At 45.8% G+C, this 23,457-nt stretch overlaps 1 protein-coding gene across 7 annotated transcripts in view; it reads right to left on the bottom strand.

Annotated features, from left to right (window-relative positions):
- Window positions 1-23,457, bottom strand: part of ZC3H7B (zinc finger CCCH-type containing 7B) — a 624,860-nt gene that overhangs the window by 285,896 nt on the left and 315,507 nt on the right. For all 7 annotated transcript variants that reach the window (XM_077452416.1, XM_077452411.1, XM_077452410.1 and 4 more), the window contains 3 exons: window positions 10,924-11,123; window positions 4,268-4,359; window positions 3,420-3,601 (listed from right to left, as the gene is read on the bottom strand). In XM_077452416.1, coding sequence (XP_077308542.1) covers window positions 3,420-3,601; window positions 4,268-4,359; window positions 10,924-11,123 — 474 coding nt within the window. The remainder of the gene's footprint in view (window positions 1-3,419; window positions 3,602-4,267; window positions 4,360-10,923; window positions 11,124-23,457) is intronic.

Raw genomic sequence — 23,457 nt, forward strand, 5'->3', positions numbered from 1 at the left:
ACGAACACAGGAGGAGACCCCAGACGAATTTACTCCGAAGTTAGCCCATAGTTCCAGTCCCGTAATGACTGTACCCACACAGTATCCCAAACAAATAGTTCCAAACAGAGCCTTATCCAGCCAACCTCTGCTTCTCTCTCAGAGAACCTGCCCGCCACTGGGGACAAGCCTGGACCGGCCCTTCTCCCTGGAGTCCTTTCAGCAACTGGAAAGAAGACAGGGTGACAGGGCACACTCAGTCATGCTGTTGGGGATCTTGGCCGACTGCACAGCATCCCTGGGGTATACAAGTGGGGACTGAAGTACCATCCACTTTTAGCAGGTGAAAATCCCCCAGTCCTTGCAAAGCATGACTGACATCCTCCCGTCTCAGTGCCACACCATTTTGTGGGGTTGTGTCAGTGGAGGCCGAAGTCCCATCTACTACCACAGGAACTCCCTTCTGTTAGTTGAGAGCAGAGGCAAGCAGCACTCTGCCGGTTGCCAGCCCTTCTGCTGGGCTGCTGCGAGGGGAGACCGCAGTCCCATCTACCGATATCAGCTCAAGCTGCAATTGTGAGGTGCCGATTGCATTCTCTTCTTGGGTTCTAATCTGCTGCTCAGGAGTCACCACCTCCTCACCCTGGGCCTCCAGAATTGCCGCTGTTGTGGGGCAGAGGTCTTGGACCCTTTGTTCGGTTGCCAGCGCTTTAGCTGGGTTGGCGTCATCATTCTGGGGTGCCGTCTGCTGCTAGACAGTGGGACCGATCGCCCCAGCTTTCTGAAGCAGTAGAGACAATGTAGGTGCTAGGCAGAGGCCAGCAGCGCTCTGCCCTGTTGCCAGTGATTCAGCAGGGAGTAGAAGCTTTACTACCTCAGCTTGTCGCTGAACAGTTGTTGCTGGTGCTGGGCAAAGGTTGGTAGCACTCTGCCCTGTTGCCAGCACTTCTGCTGGGGACTCCACAGCCTCCGTTACGGCTAACTGTTGGGGCAGGAAGCTGGCCACCTCCACTCGCATACTGTCGCTGCCATTGGGGAGCTGAGCTGCCTGCTTCCTCTTCCATTCCCTCATCTGGCTGCTGGGACGATGACATGTCTGTGGTACTGTCTCCTAGGTGCATAGATCTTTGCTGGGGAGGAGAGACCGCTTCCTCCACCCTGGCCGACTGTTGGGGAGGGACGACAAACACATCCTCTCCTCGCTTCTCCCCCTGTATCCTGACCTGCTTGCTGGGAAGTGACCACCGCCTTCTCACCCTGAGCCTCCGGAACCACCACAGATGTGGGGCAGAGGCCTTGGACCCTCTGTCCAGTGGCTAGCGCTTAAGCTGGGGAAGTTCCTTGTAACTCCACAGATACTGCTGTTTGTGCTGGGCAGAGCACAGTGAAGTTTGACCCTAATACCAGCTCTTTTGCTGGAGGCTCACCAGGTTGTTCTTCCTCAGCAGAAAAGTCTATCAAATCCCCTGTCTCTGTGACTGGTGTCTGGGGATAAAGGTTCATCATCTCCTGTTTGTGTAATCCAGAAGATGCTATCAGCACTGAGCAGAGGTTAGCAGAACTCTGCCCTGTTGTCAGCACTTCAGTTTTGGGCATAGAAATTTCCAGATTTTCCACTGCCAATTGGCAGTCTGCTGGACAGGCACATTCCTCCATCCAAGATCAGCCCATGCAGAAACAAGTTCATCAAGGTCAGTCAGCACCTGCTGCATCCGCCAAAAGATCTCAGCGTCCATAGCTGCGGGGCAGGTTGGCAAAGCACCTGTTACTCTGCCACATTGCTGACTCTTTAGCCAGGATATCAGAGTTGTCAAATGGTATTTCCTGATGGTTCCAGGCAAAGGGCAGAGTCTAGCAGCCTTCTGTAGGCGATCTCCAGCTCCCATTCCTGAACAGCCAGAAACTCTATATCTTCCTGTGCCCAGTGCCTTTCCAAGACATTCAGTCTCTGCTCTCTGTGCTCCATTTCCTCCAAACGCCACTCCAGATCACCCCCAAAGTCAGGGTCCCAGGCCATCTTAGTCAAAGCCTTCTGTTGGGCTGTCATCCACTGTCCACAGGCAAACTTGGGCTACATACCACCGGAGGGCTGTCCAACCGCATTTCTGCCTGGATCAGCCTGCTCAACTCAGCTGTCCACTCCTGTTTTGGTTGTTCCCCCAAGAGCAACATTCGTAATTCATACTGCGACCAGTACCTTACATGGATGGAGGGGAAGACTTTTTCCCTGGTGGTGCTGCTTGAGGGCTAGCGCTTTCTTCCAGAGCTGTAAGCGGAAAGAATCATACCATCCCAGCAGGACCTGCACCGATACTGATCCTCTGTGTTGTATCCGCATCTCTCGCAAACCTCCTTTGGAACTCCTCTTCCATGAGGACGTATCTGTACCTCTCCTCTCCTGCTATCCGGACCTTGGATCCAGGTGATGGTTTGGATGTGTTTAACAGCAAGGAAGTATGATCCTACCAGTCCCTCCACGGCTCTCAAGCAAGTCTTTCCACATGGCTCTCCTGCAGGCTGCATAGCTGGTCATTCATTGTGGTGGTTTGGAGTGTCCCAGTAACTTGGAGAGCAAATCCCACGGCTGCCAACCAATGTAACAAAACCCTACTCGCTCAGTTCCATTCTACCAGCACTCCTCTGCGGATATTGAATCAGATTGCCGATCGCAACATCTGATGGTTCAGTCATCCAATGCTCCAGGATTCGAACTACAGCTACGTGCCGTTCAAATACAGTTGGGATAGCTCCGAACACCAGGCAGGCTGTAAGTTAGTTCAAACAGGAATCTCACTTTTATTGGATGCACACAACACATTTTTATACATAGCAGTTTGAACACCCGCCCCAACTACTTTCCTATTGGTCAATTGTAAAGTACACTCTAGTTCTCACTCAGGTCCTCTTGGCCATGCAAATGAGGACTTGAAACAGGGTCAGCAGGGATTGGTCAGATAGCTTGAATAGGAGGACTGATATGTGTAATGACACAGAAGCCCCAGGGGGGTAATTAATGTACATAAACAAACGATCAAACACAGAACAATGCATTCCTTCCAGACCATGAAGCCGTCTGGAGGGGGTTAGCCTTAAAACAGGGCAGAAGGGCCCCTGTGTAATAGGATCAAAGGAGAAATACTTCTGTATTCCAAGCTTCATGACGATAACCATTTCATGGCCCATGGCAATGCAGAAAATAGATCCTACTAAAATCGCTTACAGAGAGGGTTTCCATTGTATTGGAAGTAGTTGGCTTGCATCATCACATTCACCAATTACCATATTTAAATTCAGTGTCATACGCCCTTTAAGGATTTTCCACCACACTCTTATTTTGAACCAAATTCATGCTGCACTATAAACACCAAAGAAAACAAGCAACCTGTGTAACAAGTATAAGAAAAGTTGGAAATGGGGTTATAAATGCAAGTGGGAGGTACCTGACTGTTTCTGCAACATCCAAACACACAGTTCTACATGGCTATGTGCAAAGTTGCAAGTGTCCTCCTGAAGACAACCATAACGCATCTCATGGCGGCACAAGTCCATTTGAAATCGAAGATGAAGTGGACGAATTTTAGAGTACTTTACCGTGCTTGAGTTTAACACATGCACAAGACATCTGTCCAAAAGATAAAAAACACGACAATTAATATGGGATTAATTACTTCACTGGTTTTCTCAGCAGTGTGGATAGGGTTCATTTAGAGTTCATAGTGTGGACCTGTGATCACACCCCTATAGCACCACACCCCTATAGCACCACACAAGGCATATGCAGTATATGTAAGCAGAATATAACATATATATATATATATATATATATATATATATATATATATACACATATATACATATATATATATATATATATATATATATATATATTGGAAATTGTTGGACCAGTTCTAGGGACAAACTGTGATATCCACATCACTGAGAAATCAATTAGATCAAAATTGGAGAGAGCATCACTACCCCCCCCCCCCCCCCCCATCAGGTGATGGGACTTTCCCGGATATGTCACTGTCTCTGAGGTAAGCACATACACAATGGATGATAAAATATACAGATGGAAACTCAACATATGAGACTTTTATGCTGGTAATCATGTATAAAACTGCACAAACCTGGGGATGGAAAGCAATTGTGACAAAGTATGCAGTTACATTTATTTTCAGGAGGGTTTAAGATCACTCTAAAGATAATCAAGTTCACATTTACTCAAAAGATCTCCCTAAATCGGTTTTGAAATAACATATTCAAGTCTATATTGTGCAATACTTACTTGTGGTCATTAAATCTGTGCTGTTTTGTGCAGAAATCTGGGTTCTCTGGATTTCTCTTGCTAATAATCTGAGGTTTGCTATCAAAGCAAGCCTGTGGAAAGAAACAGCAAATTGTACATTTTTGTTATATATAAAGCGCTGGCATTACTTCCTTCATATGTAATGCCCTTATGTAGTTATTACCCTATTACCCTATGGTGAAACTTGGCAACCAGCCAAACTCAACAATCTGTAGCTCAAAACCTCTTTTTAATATCCCCACTCTGTATTCCACAGCATTTGTAGCCAGCTTTTACAATTGATGGCCTAAGCTTCTTGTCACATGGCATGTTTTGGGTGTCCATTCTACTGCTCCACCATCCCTCTGTTTTGGTATGCAATGTTAGCATGCTCACTCTGCTGCCTGTTGGACTGCCTGAAGACTCACCTTACCTATATGGCTGCTTGAGCTTCTTTTGTCCTCAGAAGTTGACCTCTTTGAAGACACACACCTAAGCTGTGACTAATGTTGATAGCGGAGTTTGCAGGCAGAGATTGCAAAAATTGAACTTCAGGACCTGTCTGATGCCTGTTATAGCCACACAACTGGCTAGCAGAGAAAAAGGCTAGCTATAAATGGACCTTTAGGCTGATTCTGCTCTGAGGCAGGGTACATATGCAGAAACAGAACTGTAAATTCTGGTGCGATATAAGACCTCCAATCTGTACAGGCATTTTAGAACCACTGCATTTTTCTGCACTGTAAACCGAGACAGAATAGGATTTTTTTGTACTCACCGTATGAAATCCTTTTCTCTGTAATTCACCTACCGACACAGCTCTCTGTTAGAAATGGGTTGTTAGCCTTATCACTAGAATACTAGGCATAGTTGTAATACAACACTCAGAACTCTTAGTTCCGCCCAGGGGGGAGGTCCCTCAGGCTACAACCCCCCACCCTGCAAAGCGGCCTCAGTACGCAAAAAGCAGTATAATGCAAAGATAAATGGAGGGGTGGGTGCTGTGTCGGTCGGTGAATTACAGAGAAAAGGATTTTACCGTGTGTACAAAAAAATCCTATTTTCTCTTATATTCGCCGACCGACACAGCTCCTCTCTGTAACAAATGAGACATCCCCAAGCAGTGTCATAACGAGGGATGGGAAAAACAGCATAAAAACTTCAAACTAGTGAAACTATACCCACAAAAAAAAAAAAAAAAAAGCAGTGCATGGAAAACCACCACAAAAAACAGGGCATCCTCAACAGGAGTTATCCCCAAGACCGCACCAAACTACGGAAGTAATGCAACAGTGCATTAACATAACAGTACTGTGTTTTTATCGAAAAACAAAAAAATCCATTGCATATTCAATTGCAACTACACGGCCGCCTGCAAAACTTTGTTGCCAAAACAGGCATCAGCCGATGCACTGACGTCTACCTTGTAGAACTTGGTAAACGTATGGACAGACGACCAGGTCGCCGCTTTACACACCTGAGTAACCGACGCTTGGTGTCGGAAGACCCAAGACGTTCGAAATGCCCTTGTGGAGTGGGCCGTGCCCGGAAAGGGGGGCACCTGCCCCTTCAAGGCTTAGGCTTGTACTACAATCTGTCTGATCCACCTGCCAATGGTGGCTGTCGAGGCCGTCATGCCTTTCTTTGGACCAGCCACCGAAACAAACCGTGAGTCTGACCTCCGAAAAGGAGCCGTGGCAGACAAATACACCTTCAGAGGCCTAACCACTTCAAGAGCGTGAAGGGCCTGTTTTGGCTTAGGACACAGATGGTAATACAATGTCCTCATTGATATGAAAAACTGAGACCACTTTCGGTAGAAAAAACTGTTGCGGACGCAACACCACCTTATCCCTGTGGATAACCAGATAGGGCGACTTGCAGGACAAGGCCGCCAGTTCCGAAACCCACTTTCTGGGAAAAGGTCAACAGGGGAATCTCCCTGGTGTTTTCAAACGGCGGTTTTTGAAGCACCAACACCAGGTTCAAATGCCATGGGGGTAACGGTGGACGCACCGGAGGGACTACATGTCATACCCCCTGAACGAAGGTACTCACTAAGTTGAAAAAAAGACAGCTAAGGCTGAAATTTGCCCTTTGATGGATGCTCAATGCCAATCTCTGGTCTACTCCTTGCTGGAGAAACAGCAGGATCCTAGATATGAAAAAAGAGCGCAGATGCCATCCTTTCTCCTCACACATGGAGATGTAGGCCTTCCAGGTACGATGGTATATCTTCTGAGAAGATGATTTCCGTGCTCTCAACATAGTTGAGATCACCGAGTCCGACAGACCCCGGTTCCTCAACACCTGGCTCTCAATAGCCATGCCGTTAAAGCCAGCGATGGTAAAGCAAGATGGAGAATCGGACCTTGAGACAGAAGGTCCTCTTGCAACGGCAGTCGCCAGGGAGCGTCTGCCACCAGACACACCAGGTCTGCGTACCAAGGACGCTGAGGCCAATCTGGGGCAACCAGTATCACTGGGATCCCCTCGGCTTCCACTCTGCAAAGCAGACATGGCAACAGTTTCAGTGGAGGAAAGGCATAGATCAGCTGGTACTGATCCCACGGAGCCACCAGCGCGTCTGACGCGTCGGTCCACGGATCTCTCGTCTTGGACACGAATCTTGGCACCTTCCGATTGAGACGGGAGGCCAGAAGATCCACGTCTGGTGTGCTCCCCTTCAGGCACAGCAACCTGAATATCTCCGGATGCAATGCCCATTCTCCTGTGTCCAGCATCTGGCGACTCAGATAGTCCGCCTGCCAGTTCTCCACTCCCGGGATGTAAATGGCCAAAAGGGCCGGTACGTGTCGCTCTGCCCACCGAAGTATGTGAGCGACCTCCTGTGCAGCGGCTGAGCTTCTTGTTCCCCCTTGGTGATTGACGTATGCCACAGCCGTGGCGTTGTCTGACTGTATCCTGATCAGATGCCCTTGAAGTCTCAACGACCATGTGTAGAGGCACAGCCTGATAGCTTTCAATTCGAGCAGAGTGATCAGCAACTCAGATTCTTCCCTCGACCAGAGGCCCTGAGCCGACTGAACCCCCATCACTCCACCCCAGCCGGATAGACTGGCATCCGTCGTGATCACCGTCCATTTCAGAGGAAGGAATTATTTTCCGGACTGAATCACCGGGGATCTCAACCACCAACTCAGTGAGTCTCTGACCGGCTCACCTGGAACTGTCAATCCAGGGACAACTGATATTTGTCCCATTTTGTCAAAATCTCCTTCTGCAGGACTCTGGTGTGGAACTGGGCATAAGGTACTGCCTCATAGGAGGCTACCATGAGCCCCAGTACGCGCATGCCAAAGCGGAGCGACAACCACCTGCGGTTCATCAGCAGCTTAACCGCGGATCTGAGAGTCTGCAATTTGTCTGAAGGGAGAAAAACTCTCGCTTCCCTGGAGTCCAGCAGCAAGCCTAGGTACTCCAGACGCTGGGTCGGCACAATCACCGACTTTTTGAGGTTCAGCCGCCACCCAAATTCTTGCAGGGTCTGCATGGTGATCGCCACATCCTCCTCTAATTCTGAGGCAGAAGATGTCCTCAGGAGGAGATCGACTAGGTATCCCACGATCGCAATCCTGCGTTGTCGCAGCAACGCCAAAACTGGAGCCAGGGAGTCCCCTTGATGGAGTGCAGCGACTACTGAGCTTACCGATTCACTTCTGAACTTCTCCACTTTCAGAAAGTGATTGAGGGCTTTTAGGTCCAAGATCAGACGTACCCCTTCCTTCTTGGGAACCACAAACAGATTTGAGTAGAATCCCTGGAAGCGTTCCGATTCCGGAACCGGTACAATCACCCCACGATTCAGCAAATCCCTTAACGCCCCCAACAGGGCCTCCCGGCGAATCGGGGATATGGGTATGCTGGAGGAGAAGAATCTGTTTGGCAGCCAAGAGAGAAACTATCTTGTAGCCTGTGGAAATCAAATTGCAGACCCATTGGTCAGATACCCGGGAGTAACACTGGGCTGCAAACTCCCGAAGGCGACCCCCACCTGAGACATGGGTGGGGGCAAACCTTCATGCAGTAGCATTTTTATTCCCAGGCTTGTTAGGCTTGCGGTTCCAGGGACGTTTTTGACCGTCCGTGGGCGTCCTGTCGGGCCAGGGACGTTTTGTCGAAGCTCCGGGCGGACGAAAAAGCCAGTTGTGAGCAGAAAAAGAGGGCCCTTGCCTACGGCGTAGCTCCTTAGCCTTCCTGGCCTGTGGGAGTAGGGTACTCTTACCACCGGTGGCATTTTTAATAATGTCATCTAATGAGGCTCCAAAGAGCCGGTCGTCAAGGAAGAGAAGATCCGTCAGGGCTTCTTTGGATGCCTGGTGAGCAGACCAGCATTTTAGCCAAATTAGGCGCCTCAGCACCACTGACACTGAGGCCCTGGATAACAGCGGGAGAGTATCCAGGGCCGCGTCACAGACGTACTTAAGGCCTTGCACTAGTTGGTCTGCTAGTTCCACGCAGACAGGGGAAGCCTGTTGCTCTCCCAATTTGTGGTGCAAAAGTTTTGCCCACTCAGTCAGTGTCTGCGACACAAGTGCGGATGCAAGTACAGGTCACACGGCTGACCCCACTACAGTAAACAAGGAATGAGCGACCTCCTCGGCCTTCCTGTCCATTGGATCCTTGAATGATTCCTTGTAAATGAACTTGTCAAAATAAGTCAGATACGGGAACACCTTAGGTGAACCTGCTGGCTTGTGGGACCCAAAAGGGAACGATGCATCAGCAGAGTGATCCGCTGGCTCCTAAATCTTTAGGGTATTATGCACAGCTGTGATAAGTGCTCCAACAAGCTCTTTGTCACGCCCGGACCCAGACGGGGACTCACCCTCACTATCCGAACAGTCCTGGTCAGCATCCTCAGCAGGACCCAAGTCTGTGTCAGAGCTCTCCCCAGAGGACCGGGGGCAGGGGCCGCTTTTTAGCACCTTCTTCCCACACACCGCCTCCATCTTGGCAACAAACGAATTCAGGACCGCCGTCAGGGTGTCCATGGGGACTGCGCAATCTGCAGGTGATCCGGTTGCAACTGCCTGGATTTCGGGGGAAGAAACACCAGTTTATGAAGCTAAGCTGACCCTACACTGTCTGCCACACGAAGGGGACTTAGGACAGTGAGACAGTCCCACCCTCCTTGCTGCTGCCGACTGAGGGGCTCTAACCCGCTGGACTCACCACCCCAAGGAGTTCTGCGCTGTTCACAGCAGTGCCTGTAGACCCCTAGGGCTCCCATGTGCAGAGGAATCCAAACTGTCGGTGGCAGTCCATCAGAACGATCGTCAAAACGATCTGAAAAATGTGCTCAGACTACATAAAATGGCCGCCCAGCGTCCAGTAAAACAGGCAGGAAGCTGAAAGCACATGTAACCGCTTGCAGAACACTGAAACGTGCTCAGACTTCTAGAAAATGGGCACCAGTGTCCTGAATAGGGAAGCACTGGGAAAACGGACGCTTGAAGCCCAGCAGATTTGCTGCCATTGACCACACCTAAAATGGCCGCCGGCCAGCTTCCATGAGTGACAGAGACAGAAACATGGCAGAGACACATCGCTGCACCAAAGACACAGCCGGACCCTCACAGGCACCTCCCAGGAGAAAAACACAGAGGATCCAGGACACCGCCAGCTGAGAGCCCTCAGGGATCTTACACACACACCACATGCAGCACCCCCCCCCCCCCGTGAGGGGGAGGGGAGGGAAGATAGGGGCAGGGGTGAGAAGAGAGGGAGGGGAGGGACCAGCACACGTTCGATGGCTGAACTGGGGAGACTACTAGGATAAGGGTATCCAGCCTGTCACCCAGCCGGCTGTTGATAGTAGATCACAGGATCATTCATCTTGTGCAAAAATCCAAGCTTCTGCGTAAAAATAACATGGACCGATGGGCCCGCAGGGTTCCTAGGTCCTTCTCCTTTACTAGACAAAGTAAAACTGAGGCTGCTTTTCAGGGTGGGGGGTTGTAGCCTGAGGGACTGCCCCCCTGAGCGGAACTAAGAGTTCTGAGTGTTGTATTACAACTATGCCTAGTATTCTAGTGATAAGGCTAATGACCCATTTGTTACAGAGAGGAGCTGTGTCAGTCGGTGAATATAAGAGAAATAGTGTCTTGATAATGAAGCTTTTAGACCTTACAGCTGATCTCCAGGTTTCCTGTCACTTTGTTTGGACCAAGCTGGCCCAAATTATCTATTTCCTTTACTAACTGCCTCATGTACACTGCTGCTGGTAAACGGACATTTAGGAGCAGATGGGCATTTTTTTCAGCTGACCGTGAACTCTCCTCTGTTAACTTATCAGTACACATACACAGGTTTCGTTTATAGCTACCCGCGATTAGGTTTAGTAGTGGTTTGAAAAAAACTTTTTACTTCTGAGCCTGGAAAATGCTAAAAAACACACCAAAAACTCAATTATCACTGTATGCAAGCTTGATATGCCATGTGATATTCCCCTCATCAGCCAATTATGCTGTACAATACACAACTCGCATTGCTTGACGCTGAAGTTGAACAGGAATTACACTCACCCGCTAACCATTGAGAATTTGCAAACAGATGTGTAAGAATTTTGAGTATCACAATAACGTTACACTTTTAAATCAAGACAACACCACCCCTGACTTGCATACCAGTACCTGGCATAAAAAAGTGAAGATGCCATTCTGTTCATGAAGCAGTCGTGCCACATTTCCTGGTCTTATTAAAGCAGGGGGCTGCAAAAGCTCGTCTCTGTGAAAATTACCCTTCTTTTCCTCATTCCACACATCTATTTCTTCCTGGTAATACGCAAATGTACAATTATCTCCATATTTACAGTCTTGCCGGCTTTGAATATCTGCAGAAAAATAATAAACTAATTAGCCATACTTAAGGAAAACAGTCTTGCATAAACCTCACAAATCTTTCCACAAATAAGACTAAACACACTTCATCTACTAATCTCCAATAGATAACTGCACTGCAGTTATTACTGGAACCAAACAAAACCCTTGTCCTAAATTTCCAAAAAATACCTTTCTGCAATATTTAAGTAAAAGAACAACTTTCGCCTTTATCATTTGTTTTTATCATATTTTAAGGACGTGCACTTTATTATTCACCCTATTCAGTGTGATCTTCCAAATGTGAGCAAGAGAGTATTTTTTTATTTTTTGCAAAGTGACTATGGGGGTTATTTACGAAAGGCAAATCTTGAAAGTGCACTTGGAAGTGCAGTCGCTCTAAATCTAAGAGGTAGATCTGAAATGAGTGGAAGCTCTGCTGATTTTATCATCTAATCATGTGCAAGCTAAAATGCGTTTTTTTATTTTCCTTGCATGTTCCCCTCGGATTTACAGCAACTTTACTTCCAAGTGCACTTGCACTTCCTTTAGTAAATAACTCCCTATGTGTAGTACTATATATACCAGTGCAAAGCAAAAACAAATTGGTGGAGACAATTCTAGATGGAACCATTCAGGTTGATGCAATTTTCACACATTAAAAGAGAATGTAGAAAGGTATTTGTAAAAGATTAAATTTTTTTTCTACAATTTAACTACAACATTCTAATTGTATAAATTATTCATAAAATGCAACGCCACATTGAAGAGGACCTGAACTGTAGAAACAGTACCCAAAAATTGTAACCAGGGGGCTAAAAAACAGTTGCTAGTTTTTCCTGCAGGCTTCCTGCGGTAACGTGTTTTTATGACAGAAGAGAAAATACAAACTTAACCACTTCAAACAGAGCATTTTCATCCCCTTCCTGCCCAGGCCAATTTTCAGCTTTCAGCTCTGTAACATCTTGAATGACAAATGCGCGGTCATGCAACACTGTACTTAAATTTACTTTGTATCATTTTTCCCCACAAATAGAGCTCTCTTTTGGTGGTATTTGATCACTTCTGCGGTTTTTAATTCTTGCGCTATAAACAAAAGAAGAGTGGTAAGTTTGAAAAAACACACACTATTTTTTTACTTTTTGCTTTAATAAATATCCCAATTAAAAAAATTTAAAAAAATTCCTCAGTTTAGGCCACTATGTATTCTTCTACAGTTTGGTTAAAAAAAGATTTTTGTAGTTGCTATAAAACTTTTACGCAAACCAATTAGGGGATAGATTTATGCCATTTTATTTTCATTTTCTAGTAATTGCGGTGAACTGCAATTTTTATCCTGACTGACATTACGGCAGACAGATCGGGCACTTAATATTTTGGGACATTGACATTTATACCACGATCAGTGCTACAAAATATGCACAGATTACTATGTAAATGTCACTGGCAGGGAAGGAGTTAACACTAGGGAGGCGATCAAGGGGTTAAATGTGTTACCTAGGGAGTGATTCTAACTGTGGGAGGGTGAGACTGAATAGGGGAGGAGACCAATCCGTATTCCTATATACTAGGAACACACAATCTGTCTCCTCTCCCCTGACAGAACGTGCATCTGTAAGTTTACACACACACACACACACACATCCACGCTCCTGCTTTGTCACCAGCAATCGTGGGTGCCTGGCAGACATTGAGGCCGCCGAGCATACGCATCGGCTCCCGAGTGACACAGTGGGCTCTGCGCGACCCCTATACCGTCGGGAAGCCGAGAACGTCATAGGACACCCGCCCTGGATGGGAGATAGTCAGGTCCATTAATATTGGGACATCAACACAATTCTAATCTTTTTGGCTTTATACACCACCACAATGATTTCAAATGAAACTATCAAGATGTGCTTTAACTGCAGACATTCAGCTTTAATTTGAAGGTATTCACATCCAAATCAGGTGAACGATGTAGAAATTACAACAGTTTGTATATGTGCCTCACACTTTTTAAGGGACCAAAAGTAATGGGACAGAAACAATCATCCAAACGTTCACTATTTAAATACTTGGTTGCAAATCTTTTGCAGTCAATTACAGCCTGAAATCTGGAATGCATAGACATCACCAGACACTGGGTTTCATCCCTGGTGATCCTCTGCCAGGCCTTTACTGCAACGGTCTTCAGTTCCTGCTTGTTCTTGGGGCATTTTCCCTTCAGTTTTGTCTTCAGCAATTGAAATGCATGCTCAATTGAATTAAGGTCAGGTGATTGACTTGGCCATTGCATAATATTCCACTTCTTTCCCTTAAACTCTTTGGTTTCTTTCGCAATATGCTTCGGGTCATTGTCCATCTGCACTGAGAAGCGCCGTCCAATGAGTTCTGAAGCATTTTGCTGAATACGAGCAGATAATATTGCCGGAAACATTTCAGAATTCATCCTGCTGCTTTTGTCAGCAGTCACCTCATCAATAAATACAAGGAGAACCAGTTCCATTGGCAGCCATACATGCCCACGCATGACACTACTACCACCATGCTTCACTGATTAGGTGGTATGCTTTGGATCATGACCAGTTCCTTTCCTTCTCCATACTCTTCTCTTCCCATCGCTCTGGTACAAGTTGATCTTGGTCTCATCTGTCCATAGGATGTTCCAGAACTGTGAAGGCTTTTTTAGATGTTGTTTGGCCAACTCTAATCTGGCCTTCCCGTTTTTGAGGCTCACCAATGGTATACATCTTGTGGTGAACCCTCTCTATTCACTCGGGGAAGTCTTCTCTTGATTGTTGACTTTGACACACTTACACCAACCTACCTCCTGGAGAGTGTTCTTGAGCTGACCAACTGTTGTGAAGGGTGTTTTCTTCACCACGGAAAGAATTCTTCGGTCATCCACCACAGTGGCCTTCCGGGTCTTTTGGTGTTCCTGAGCTCACTGATGCGTTCTTTTTAAGGATGTTCCAAACAGTTGATTTGGCCACATCTAATGTTTTTGCTATCTTTCTAGTGGGTTTGTTTTTTCAGCCTAATGATGGCTTGCTTCACTGATAGTGACAGCTCTTTGGATCTCATATTGAGAGTTGACAGCAAGAGATTCCAAATGCAAATCGCACGCTTGAAATTAGCGCTGGACGTTTTATCTGTTCCTTGTAAATGGGATAACGAAGGAATAACGCACACCCGGCCATGGAACAGCTGAACAACCAATTGTCCCATTACTTTTGGTCCCTTAAAAAGTGGGAGGCACATATACAAAGTGTTATAATTCCTACACCGTTCACCTGATTTGTATGTAAATACCCTCAAATTAAAGCTGAAAGTCTGCAATTAAAGCACATCTCGTTCATTTCATTTCAAATCCATTGTGGTGGTGTATAGAGCCAAAAAGATTAGAATTGTGTCAGTCTTAATATTTATGGACCTGACTGTACCACCATATGACTATGGGCAGGTAGGGAAGTGGTTAATATACAGTGCCTTGCCAGAGTATTCGGCCCCCTTGAACTTTTCAACCTTTTGCCACATTTCAGGCTTCAAACAAAGATATAACATTTTTATTTTTTGTGAAGAATCACCAACAAGTGGGACACAATTGTGAAGTGGAACGAAATCTATTGGATTTTTGAAACTTTTTTAACTAATAAAAAAATGAAAAGTGGTGTGTGCAAATTATTCGGCCCCTTTACTTTCAGTGCAGCAAACTCACTCCAGAAGTTCAGCGAGGATCTCTGAATGATCCAATGTTGTCCTAAATGACTGATGGTGATAAATAGAATCCACCTGTGTGTAATCAAGTCTCTGTATAAATGCACCTGCTCTGTGATAGTCTCAGGGTTCTGTTGAAAGCGCAGAGAGCATCATGAAGACCAAGGAACACACCAGGCAGGTCCGTAATACTGTTGTGGAGAAGTTTAAAGCCGGATTTGGATACAAGGGGGCCGAATACTTTCGCAAGGCACTGTATATCAAGTGTCATTTATAATGGTGCAACATCCTTAGATCATACATCGATATTTTGTATACACTCCACTATGGTGCTGTTAATTTTCCTGCAGATGTAAAACATTCTTTTAATCAGTATGGGATCCTCTTGAAGTGCAACAGGGCTATTCTGGTGAGCCAACACATTGAAAGCACCCAGTGTATCACTGCTCTCACCTTGTTAAAAAGATCTGATGCAACTCAGATCAATAGCGCTTTTTCCTTTTTTAGCATGGGATACTGATTTTCTTCCTTATCCACAGTCTGGATGCTAACAAGGTAATCCTTCACCATCCTGGGTCTTCAGGAAAACGAGCAGGAGCAGCACAGTAATTACATGATCAAATCATACGCAAAATCTAGTGAGACTAAAGTCAGACATAGACGGACCAAAATTCAGCTAGTTCAGCAGGAACCAGTCAGTCAAATTTGAATCCATATGAGCAGGCTGGTTGTACTAAATTTGATCCATCGACCGACTTCAGTACAACCAGCCTGTCTTTTTTTATCTTCGCATTGGATCATTGCCGGAATCTATAGCTGCAAGCAGTGATTATATTCTGATGGCTGGGAAACCTCCCACTGTCAGAATACAATAGCACAGCAAGAGGGATTCCCCCATTAGCATTGACTTTGTTGACGGGGTAATAGAGCTATTTTTTTCCTTCAACGCTTGGTTGAAGGAAAGAAAATTGCATTATGTATAGCCTGCCTAATAGAGGCACAGTGCCTTAGAGGACCTCACACTGCAGATACACAGCTATGAGTGCACTGCTATTTTTAAAAAATAATTCAAGCAAAAAGATATATTTTTCATAGTACTGCTCATTAACACTTCTAGATAATACAAAAACGTATTTTCGAGTTCAGGGTCAATTCAATGCGAGTCAGTGGCTTTCAGCTTTTAATAAGGGAAGTATGTGTGTATGGATGTGTATATATTACACACACACACACACATACACACACACAGATGTGCTCATAAGTTTACATATCCTAGCAGAATTTATGATTTCTTGGCCATTTTTCAGAGAATATGAATGAACTTTTTTTCACACTCATGGTTAGTGTTTGGCTGAATAAAAATAACAGAAATTGCCTGGATCAACCAAAAGTTAAATAAATTAATTCACTCTATAATTTAAATAATGCAGATAATAACATTCACATCAGACGACAGAATGTGGATCGGGTGACTCAAAATGCATAAAGAAAAAACTAGGAGAAACAGAAATCTCCAAAAGAGATCACCACATAACACTGAAGTAAATGCAAAGTTTATTTTGATTATACAACAAATTTCCAACTACTTTAATTAGTGCAACACCAAAGTAAGGGGGTTTATATACAAAGGCTCATTAAAAAATATGACAGCGTTGTCAAATCTAGTTAAAAACAGACAGGGCAGCATCTGCACTCATCACATTCACACCGCAATCGCCATCTATAAATTCCTAATGCTGACTCAATAATATAGTAGTGTCCATAGGGGCAGTTGAATAAATTCAGTCAGAGATAATACACCTGGCGTACTGGGTGGCTGAATAGCTGACCGAGTGTATGTCACCTTAATATAGTCTCTAATGGTAGTATGGTATTTTAACCACTTAATAACCGCCCTATAGCCGAATGACGGCTTTAGGGCGGTTTCTTAACTGTGGGAGGCCGTCATGACGTCCTCCCAGAATTCCGCTCGCGTGCGCGCCCCCTGGGGCGCGCACTCGAGAGCATCCGTGACCGCCGGGTCGGCATCACGGATCACGGTAAACGGCCGCTCGTCGCGGCCGTTTACCACGTGATCGCTCCGTCAAATGACGGAGTGATCACTTGTAAACAAACCGGCGTCATAACATGACGCCGGTTCCTCCCTCCCCCTCTCTGTACCGATCGGAACAGCGGAGGGGGAGGAGGTCGGTGTCAGCAGCGATGTGGGCTGCATCTGCAGTGCCCACATCGCTGCTCACCGAAAATTAACCCCTCAATTCCCTGCAAATACTCTGCAATACCCTGCATTAGTCTGCATTAGTCTGCAATACCCTGCCATTACTCTGCATTAGTCTGCAATACCCTGCCATTACTCTGCATTACCCTGCAATACCCTGCAATGCTCTGCAACACTCTGCAACACCCACCAATACACTGCAACACTCTGCAATGCTCTGCAACACCCGCCAATACCGTGCAACACTCTGCAATGCTCTGCAACACCCTCCAATATCCTGCAATGCTCTGCAACGCTCTGCAACACCCTCCAATATCCTGCAATGCTCTGCAACGCAATACTCTGCAACGCCATACTCTGAGATACCCAGCCATACTCTGATATACCCAGCCATACTCTGATATACCCAGCCATACCCAGCCATAGTCGGTGATACCCTGCAATACTCAGCCATAGACACCCCCCCCCCCTCCCTCCGGTGCTTCTACGGACTCGCCAATACTATCAAATCCAGAATCTTTTTTTTTTTTTCAGGCTTCCCAGCTTAGAGGTGAGATGCGGGGTCTTATTGACCACACATCTCACTGTAAAGAGGACCTGTCATGCCATATTCCTATTACAAGGGATGTTTACATTCCTTGTAATAGGAATAAAAGTGATCAAAAAATTTATTTTTGGGGAAAAAAATGTCAAACTAAAATAAATAAAGTAAAATGAACAATAACATTTTTTTTTTTTTTTTAAAGCGCCCCTGTCCCCATGTGCTCGCATGCAGAAGCGAACGCATACATAAGTCCCGCCCACATATGAAAACGGTGTTCAAACCACACATGTGAGGTATCGCTGCGTACGTTGGAGCGAGAGCAATAATTTTAGCCCTAGACCTCCTCTGTAACTCAAAACATATAACCAGTAAAAAAAAAAATTAAATCGTCGCCTATGGGGATTTTTAAGTAGCGACGTTTGGCGCCATTCCACGAGCCTGTGCAATTTTGAAGAGTGACATGTTAGGTATCGATTTACTCGGTGTAACTTCATCTTTCACATTATGCAAAAATTGGGCTAACTTTACTGTGTTTTTTTTTTTTTAAGCACAAAACAGTTTTTTTTCCAAAAAAAAGCATTCGAAAAATTGCTGCGCAAATACCGTGCGAGATAAAAAGTTGCAACGACCACCATTGTATTCTCCAGGGTGTTTGCTAAAAAAACATATATAATGTTTTGGGATTCGATGTAATTTTCTAGCAAATAAATGATGATTTTTACATGTAGGAGAGAAATGTCAGAATTGTCCTGGGTGCTCCAGAACGCCTGATGGCGCTCCCTGCATGTTGGGCCTCTGTATGTGGCCGCACTGTGTAAAAGTCTCACACATGTGGTATCGCCGTACTCGGGAGTAATAGCAGAATGTGTTTTGGGGTGTAATTTGTGGTATGCATATGCTGTGTGAGACAAACTGATAAAAAAAAAAAAAGTAAAAAAAAAATCTTGATTTTGCAAAGAATTGTGGGAAAAAATGACAACTTCAAAAAACTCATCATGCCTCTTACTAAATACCTTGGAATGTCTTCTTTCCAAAAAGGGGTCATTTGGGGGGTATTTGTACTTTTCTGGCATGTTAGGGTCTCAAGAATTGAAATAGGCCGTCAGTACTTCAGGTGTGATCAATTTTCAGATATTGGCACCATAGCTTGTGGACTCTATAACTTTCACAAAGACCAAATAATATCCACCAATTTGTACTTATTTTTACCAAAGATATGTAGTGGTATAAATTTTGGCCAAAATTTATGAAGAAAAAATTACTAATCTGCTAAATTTTATAACGGAAATGAAGAAAAATTCATTTTTTTACAGAATTTTCTGTATTTTTTCTTTTATAGCACAAAAAATAAAAAACCCAGCGGTGATTAAATACCACCAAAAGAAAGCTCCATTTGTGTGAAAAAAAGGACAAAAATTTCATATAGGTCCAGTGTTGCATGACTGAGTAATTGTCATTCAAAATGTGAGAGCACCGAAAGCTGAAAATTGGTCTGGTTATTAAGGGTGTTTAAGTGCCCAGTGGTAAAGTGGTTAATATATAGCACCGATTGATAAGGCACAAAAGACAGCTTGTTTTTTTTAGTTGTTTGAGTAAAGTGCATATGAATTTATGGCATCATCATTAAGTGCCGGTTCACACTTGTGCGATGCCAGACATCTCATGTAATTCGCAGCGCACTGCTGTTCACATTACATGCGATGTCTGTGCAGGTGTGATGTCAGCCATACAGATAGTATGGCTGATATAGCAACACATTCGGTCTAAACACGCACAGGACCCTTTTTTCTGTTCGGACCAGAATCGGATCGCATGTGTGTTCACACATATGCGATCCGATTCATGTCCGAACTGTCAGTTCGCAGTGTGATATGTGAGCTGAAATGGGGGTGTCGTTAACATATAATGACACTCCCCAGCAGTTCGCATATGGCAGTGTGAACTGCCGTGCGTGTCGAGTGCAATGCGGGAACCCGCAGTTGATTTGCAGGGTTCTCGCATTGCGCTAGTGTGAACCGGCACTACATTATGAGCAGGCCATCTTTGGGGGAGTACTAAACGCGGGGGATATATTTTCAATGAGAAAGAATTTCTAATGCCGCGTACACACGATCAAACAATCTGGTGGAAAAGTCTGGCGCATCCGCCCGTGTGTAGGCTCCGGCGGACTTTTTTTTTTACCCAAAAGTTCGTCGGACTAAGATTGGAGTTTTGCACAGCAATCTGTCCGCCGGACTCGCATTTCGGCGGACAGTGCAGCCGTGTGTGTGCCAGTCTGCTGTACTTTTGAAATGAACGGACTTTTCCCGCTCATTTTGAGCGTGGCTCCAGGTAGCCGGGACCAGCGAAGGAAGAGTCGCTGGCCCCGTCACCTGGTATGGAGTTAAAGGGGAATCCCTACGCCGAAAAAACTGCGTGGGGGCCCCCCCTCAGGTCCATATTAGACCCTTATCCGAGCACGCTACCCGGCCGGCCAGGAAAGGGGGTGGGGATGAGCGAGCACCCCCCCTCCTGAGCCGTACCAGGCCGCGTGCCCTCAACAAGGGAGGGTGCCTTGCACCAAAGAACCTTGTCCCCATGTTGATTAGGACAATGGCCTCTTCCCGACAACCCTGGCTGTTGGTTGTCGGGGTCTGCGGGCAGGGGGCTTATTGGAATCCGTGAGCCCCCTTTAATAAGGGGGCCCCCGGATACTGGCCCCCCACCCTATGTGAATGAGTATGAGGTACAATGTACCCCTACCCATTCACCTGTGAAAAAAAATGTAAAAAAAAAAAAAAAAACACAACACACAAGGGTTAAAATAGTTTATTGCACAGCTTCGGGGGTCTTCTCGCCGGACTCCTCCGCTATCTTCTGCCAACTCTTTTACTAGCGGAGGAGCCCGGCTTTCTTCTTCGCCGCCGCCCTCTTCTTCCGACTTCAGGGGTCTTGTCCCCCTCTTCGGGGGTCTTGCGCCCTCTTCCGGTCTTCTGTCACCTTCTTCTGTTCTTCTCTTCTGGACATGTTGCCTCGTCGCTGTCTCCGGTCACTATGACAGGACACGCGGCGACTTATATAGGGACATCGCCGAATGATGTCCCCGCCCATTATGATGTCACAGTCCCAGAGGATGCTGGGACTGTGACATCATAATGGGCGGGGACATCATCCGGCGATGTCCCTATATAAAAGTCGCCACATGTCCTGTCATAGTGACCAGAGACAGCTACGAGGCAACATGTCCAGAAGAGAAGAACAGAAGACCGGGCCACGCTTGTAAAAGAGCTAGAAGAAGGCGCGGTGGACCGGCAAGAAGAACCGAAGATGGGGGACAAGACCCCCGAAGTCGGAAGAAGAGGGCGGCGGCGAAGAAGAAAGCCGGGCTCCTCCGCTAGTAAAAGAGCTAGCAGCAGATAGCGGAGGAGTCCAGCAAGAAGACCCCCGAAGACGGAAGAAGACCCCCGGAGCTGTGCAATAAACTATTTTAACCCTTGTGTGTTGTGTTTTTTTTTTACATTTTTCCACAGGTGAATGGGTAGGGGTACATTGTACCCCATACTCATTCACATAGGGTGGGGGCCGGTATCCAGAGGCCCCCTTATTAAAGGGGGCTCATGGATTCCAACAAGCCCCCCGCAGACCCCGACAACCAACGGCCAGGGTTGTCGGGAAGAGGCCCTCGTCCTCATCAACATGGGGACAAGGTGCTTTGGGGTGGGGGGGCGTGCGGCCCCCCTTCCCCAAGGCACCCCCCCATGTTGAGGGCACACGGCCTGGTACGGCTCAGGAGGGGGGGCACTCGCTCGTCCCCCCCCTTTCCTGGCCAGCCGGGTAGCGTGCTTGGACAAGGGTCTGATATGGACCTAGGGGGGACCCCCACGCCATTTTTTTCGGCGTAGGGATTCCCCTTTAACTCCATACCAGGTGACGGGGCCAGCAACGCCTCCTTCGATGGTTCCGGCTACCTGGAGCCGCGCTCAAAATGAACGGACTTTCCTCCGTGTGTGTGGGCGAGTCCGTTCATTTCAAAAGTACGGCGGATAGTCCGGCGGACTTAGTCCGCTGGACCTAGTCCACCGCAAAAGTGCAGTGTGTGGGCAGGTAGCTCGTTCGGAAAGTCCGCCGGACAGTCCGGCGGTTTGTCCGCCAGACTAAGTCTGCCGGATAGTCTGATACGTGTGTACGCGGCATTAGAGTTGATACTCTCACCACCTCCGCTGGGTCACGTATCCATCCCTCGGATGCATTCCTCTACCCCAAATCGTCTCCAGACATAAAAGACTGCTTCCCGCACTCTTCAATCCTTCATATACCTGCTTTCTAGCAATAGAAAGTTCTTTTGGAGAAGAGCGCTGTAAAGTCGATTCCTTATGGACTTGTGGGTCGGCATATCAACCTCCAATGAGAGTGCAAACCATCCATTAGTGCTTGGCTAAAGCCATTTATTATCAATCAACTATGTTTACTCTTGATTTAATAATAACAATAGAAACCACCCAAATGACCCTGATCAAAAGTTTACATACCCTGGTTTTGGCCTGATAATATGCATACAAGATGACACAAAGCAGCCTGAATGGCTATTAACCACTTCAGCCCCAGAAGATTTGGCTACTCAATGAACAGGCCATTTTTTGCGATACGGCACTGTGTCGCTTAAACTGACAATTGCACGGTCAAGCAATGCTGTACCGACACAAAATTGATGTCCCTTTTTCCCCATAAATAAAAGCTTTCTTTTGGTGGTATTTGATAATCTCTGAGGTTTTTATTTTTTTGCGTTTACAAAAAGAGTGTGATAATTGAAAAAAAAAAAACAAAAAAAAAAAACACACCACAATATTTTGTACTTTTTGCTATAATAAATATTCCCAATTATTTTTTAAGAGGTTTTTTTTTTCCTCAGTTTAGGCCGATATGTATTATTCTACATATTTTTGGTAATAAAAATCACAATAAGCGTATATTGATTGGTTTGCGCAAAAGTTATAGCATCTACAAAATGGAGGAAAGATTTATGGCATTTTTATTATTTTATTTTTTTACTAGTAATAGCGGTGATAAGCAATTTTTAAATCGGGACTGCAACATTATGGCGGCATGCCATAAATCTATCCCCTATTTGGAGACGCTATTGCGCAAACCAATCAATAGTCACTAAATGCTATTTTTATTACCAAAAATATGAAGAATACATATCGGCCTAAACCGAGGAAAAAATTTGTTTTTTATATATTTTGGGGAATATTATAGCAAAAAGTAAATATTGCTTTTTTTTCAAAATTGTCGCTTTTATTTTGTTTATAGCACAAAAAATAAAAACCACAGAGGTGATCAAATACCGCCAAAAGAAAGCACTATTTGTGGAGGAAAAAAGGACATCAATTTTGTTTTGGTGTAACGTTGCATGTCCATGCAATTGTCAGTTAAAGTGAAGCGGTGCTGAATCGCAAAACGTGCTCTGGTCAGGAACCATCCTCACCTGTGATCTGTTTACTTATAAATAGTGTGCATGTATAAAAGGTCAATGAGTTTCTGGACTCCTGACAGACCCTTGCATCTTTCATCCAGTGCTGCACTGACGTTTCTGGATTCTGAGTCATGGAGAAAGCAAAAGAATTGTCGAAGGATCTGCGGGAAAAGGTAGATGAACTGTATAAAACAGGAAAGGGATATAAAGAAATATCCAGGGAATGGAGAAAGCCAACCCAATAGTGTTAAAACTCTTATCAAGAAGGGTAAAATTAGTGATTTTGTTGAAACCAAACCACGGTCAGGAAAAGGGGAAAAAAGGAATAGACCTGGCGCTATACCGTTTACTTCTAGGAACCTCTAGATGAGGACTCTATTGCATATAATTCTCAGCGTGCTGGCAATTAGATGAGAATAGTAGGGTAAAACCATA

Source organism: Lithobates pipiens, unplaced genomic scaffold (genome assembly GCF_037356315.1).
Source record: "Lithobates pipiens isolate NorthernLeopardFrog02 unplaced genomic scaffold, aLitPip1_a1.2 Scaffold_23, whole genome shotgun sequence".
Lineage (NCBI taxonomy): Eukaryota > Metazoa > Chordata > Amphibia > Anura > Ranidae > Lithobates > Lithobates pipiens.